The 3150-nt window shown below is 39.8% G+C and overlaps 1 protein-coding gene across 1 annotated transcript in view; it reads left to right on the forward strand.

Annotated features, from left to right (window-relative positions):
• The window catches only part of TCP11L1 (t-complex 11, testis-specific-like 1), an 11139-nt gene that overhangs the window by 4931 nt on the left and 3058 nt on the right, over positions 1–3150 (forward strand). The window contains exons 3-4 of the mRNA XM_010004258.1: positions 1672–1792; positions 2346–2566. Of these exons, the coding sequence (XP_010002560.1) occupies positions 1672–1792; positions 2346–2566 (342 nt within the window). The remainder of the gene's footprint in view (positions 1–1671; positions 1793–2345; positions 2567–3150) is intronic.

Here is a 3150-nt window from a genome sequence, read left to right on the forward strand (position 1 = left end):
TGGGCCCAGCAGGAATTGCCTCGGAGTAAAGTTAGTGGAATGGATGAGGGTCTTTGCTATACTTTGTTCACTTGTCTCAGCCTCTGAGTTGGTATGAAGCAGAACTGTGGCCCCCTTAAATGCTGAGGACAAACAACATTAAACTAAGCTGGCAAAGCTCACTCTCCCCATGTTACATTATCTTCTCCCAGCATCTATCTTTTGGGGGAACTTCTGTCAGGTGTTTTCTGTTTGGCAGTTGATAGCTGAGAATAAATGTGTCATCTGAAGTCCCACAGTGAAGAGAGTGCTGCTGTGTTCAGTGTCCACTTCTGCTCTGTGCTCCTTCATGTGGACTTCGGATGTGAAAATGTGCTATGATAGTGGATAACTTTTCTGCTATGTCTTAGCACCATCGCATTGATCATGGCATTTTTCAGGGACAAAGGATTTTAGCATGTTTTCTTTTTTCTATCCTTTCTTCTTCCCCCACCTCCTTAAAAAAAATCAGGAACAGGAAGGAAAGAGCTGGGGACTTTGGAGAGCTGGATGGTTTTGCTCACAGATGCTCAGCAGTAGCTGTAGTTCTTCATCAGAGTGGCTGATTGTCACCTCTTCAGGTGACCACAGAAACAGATGTACTGCAGAGGTCACCTTACTCAGGTGTGCCAGGGCTTAATGATGGGCCAGCCCTGCTTCTGTACTAAATCCCTGTATTTGGCTTTTGTGGGGAGTTTGTGTTCAGCTGTTTATCACCAAGAAAAGCAAGAGCAGTCCTTCAGGCAAAAAGCCTGAAGAGGGACTCTGGAATCCTCAAATTAAATGTTCTGTGTGTATAGCTTAGAGTCTCCCAAGTTTGACTGTATGTGTATATGAGTGGTTGGAGGAGAAGGCAGTTGTGGCTGTACTTCACTGTCAGTAGAGCACATCCCAGCTCTGGCTTCTCTGAGAGAAGGGCACAGGGCAGAAGTGCCCCTGGGAGCTGCCTGAGCCTGGGCTGCACATGGAGGCAGAGCATGGGGAGTCTGGTGGTTGTCGTGGGTGTTTCCCTGTGTGTGGATGTGTGAGCATTGAGCCTCTTCGGTGTTGAAGTGAAAAGCTGATGTGAACAGGAGCCTACCTGCCAAAGAGGGGTGAACTTCAGTATTTTGAATTAGGAACTGAAACAGTGGAATTAATTTACTTTTTTACACAAACTTAAGAGTAACTTTTATGTCACTAATTGCCATATTTATGCGTTGATATGCAGAAGGTTTTTTGTGAGGGATGTTACTTAATTTCTGTTAGGTTTACTTAATGTGTTTTACTTGGTAGAATTGCATTTCCTTAGTGAGGCTTTTGACAGGAACAGGAATACTGGTCTTTTGAAGACAAGCTATAATTTTTGTGATTTATTTTTAAATTTTGTTCAGTTGTTTACTTCAGAGGTAGCACATGATAGATACCTTCAAGGTTTTAATTTGTATCTGCCTTTCCTTGTATGTATATTAGGATATAAGCCATTCAAAATCATGTCCAGTTTTTCTTGCTTTTCTAACTAACTTAAAATGACAGAGCTCTGTTAATTGTCATCTATTCATTATTAAATTATATTCATATTACTATGTGTGTTCTTCAGGAGCTGCAGGTTATCTGTATGAGGTGGTGCAGAGACAAGGCTCATGCTTTTTAACTGCTCATATTTACCCACAGCTTAGAAAAAAAAGTAAGAGATATTGTGCATAAAGCTTTCTGGGATTGTCTGGAAGCTCAGCTAAAGGAAGATCCACCAACATATGACCATGCAATTAAACTATTGGGAGAAATTAAAGAGGTAAGATGATGTGATATCAAGGTAACACTGAATTTGTGTAGTTGAGTGGATACGAATGGGCAAAAGTAGTTTAAGTTTGGCTTTTCATAAAGGAGTCTCTTGATCTTTTTCATTACTGTATCATTATCTGTGAACATACGTAAGTTTTATAACCCCAGAAGAGAAATTTGAATGTTAAAATAAATGCAAAATCATCTAAGATTAATAAAAGTTAAGTAATACTAATTTCCTAATTCCAAGTTTCTGTCATGCCATGACAGTATTAAAAGTTATGGAATCAATGGGATGCCCCAGCAAAGGGCTGACAAAGCCAAGTACAAAAGTCTTAAATATGATCTGTGCTACAGAGTATTTATCACTTAGTAACTTCAATCTCATACAGAATGAGGTGAAACATTTGGAGTTGGGGAATAGTTGGTTAAAAAAAAATTAAAAAGGAGATTCCACTTGTAAATGGCAATTAGTTTAAATACAAAGTGGTTCAATAACTGTTTTGATCCATGTAGTCTTTGATATGTAGAATTAATGTACTGTTAAAACCTTTCCATTTCAGAATCTCCTGTCTTTCTTGTTGCCTGGTCATACTAGACTGAGAAGCCAGATTACAGAAGTTCTTGATCTGGATTTGATAAAACAGGAGGCAGAAAATGAGGCCCTTGACATTTCTAAATTGGTTGAATTTGTTATTGGGATGATGGGGACTCTTTGTGCTCCAGTTCGAGATGAAGAAATTAAGAAACTTAAAGATATTCATGAAATAGTTCCTCTGTTCAGGTACTGAAATTGAATTTATTAGTCATGTTGAGAGTCCCTTTTATACGTGGTGAGGCTTTCCAGCAACCTGCCAATCTTTGTAGGAAAAAAAGAGTGATATAAGAGGGATATAGTTGTGGGTGTGAAGGGGAGAAATGCTCTAGAAATCTTAAACCAGGACCCTTGACCCTCTTCTTTTCTGGTGAACTGTAGTATTTGTCTGGCTCCTGCATGTCACTGAAGGACATTTTCTTAACTGCCAAATGCATGTAAGCCTGAAGTTAACAGGTGAAGGGTCAGAATTTAATACAAAATAGGAGAAGGAGGAAAAAAGCAAGCAGGAGCACAGGAAACAGGTATTCTTGTTTTTCAACCAGTTCATTTCCCCCAGTCTGAGCTTTCTTTACCCCCTCCACCCCACTCCCTGGATAAAGCCCTTTCACTTCTAAAGGGAGTGCACATGCCAAATCTGGGAGCACTGAGGCTTCTGCTGTGTCACCCTGCTCTCAGATTAAGTTCTTAAGAGTTAGAAGGCATTTCATTAACCTTGTTGTTTTCTAATTTGATAAGCCTCCAAGAGTTCAGGATTGACTTGGAAGAAATAG

Source organism: Chaetura pelagica, unplaced genomic scaffold (assembly GCF_000747805.2).
Source record: "Chaetura pelagica isolate M959 unplaced genomic scaffold, ChaPel_1.0 scaffold119, whole genome shotgun sequence".
In the NCBI taxonomy this organism is placed as follows: domain Eukaryota; kingdom Metazoa; phylum Chordata; class Aves; order Apodiformes; family Apodidae; genus Chaetura; species Chaetura pelagica.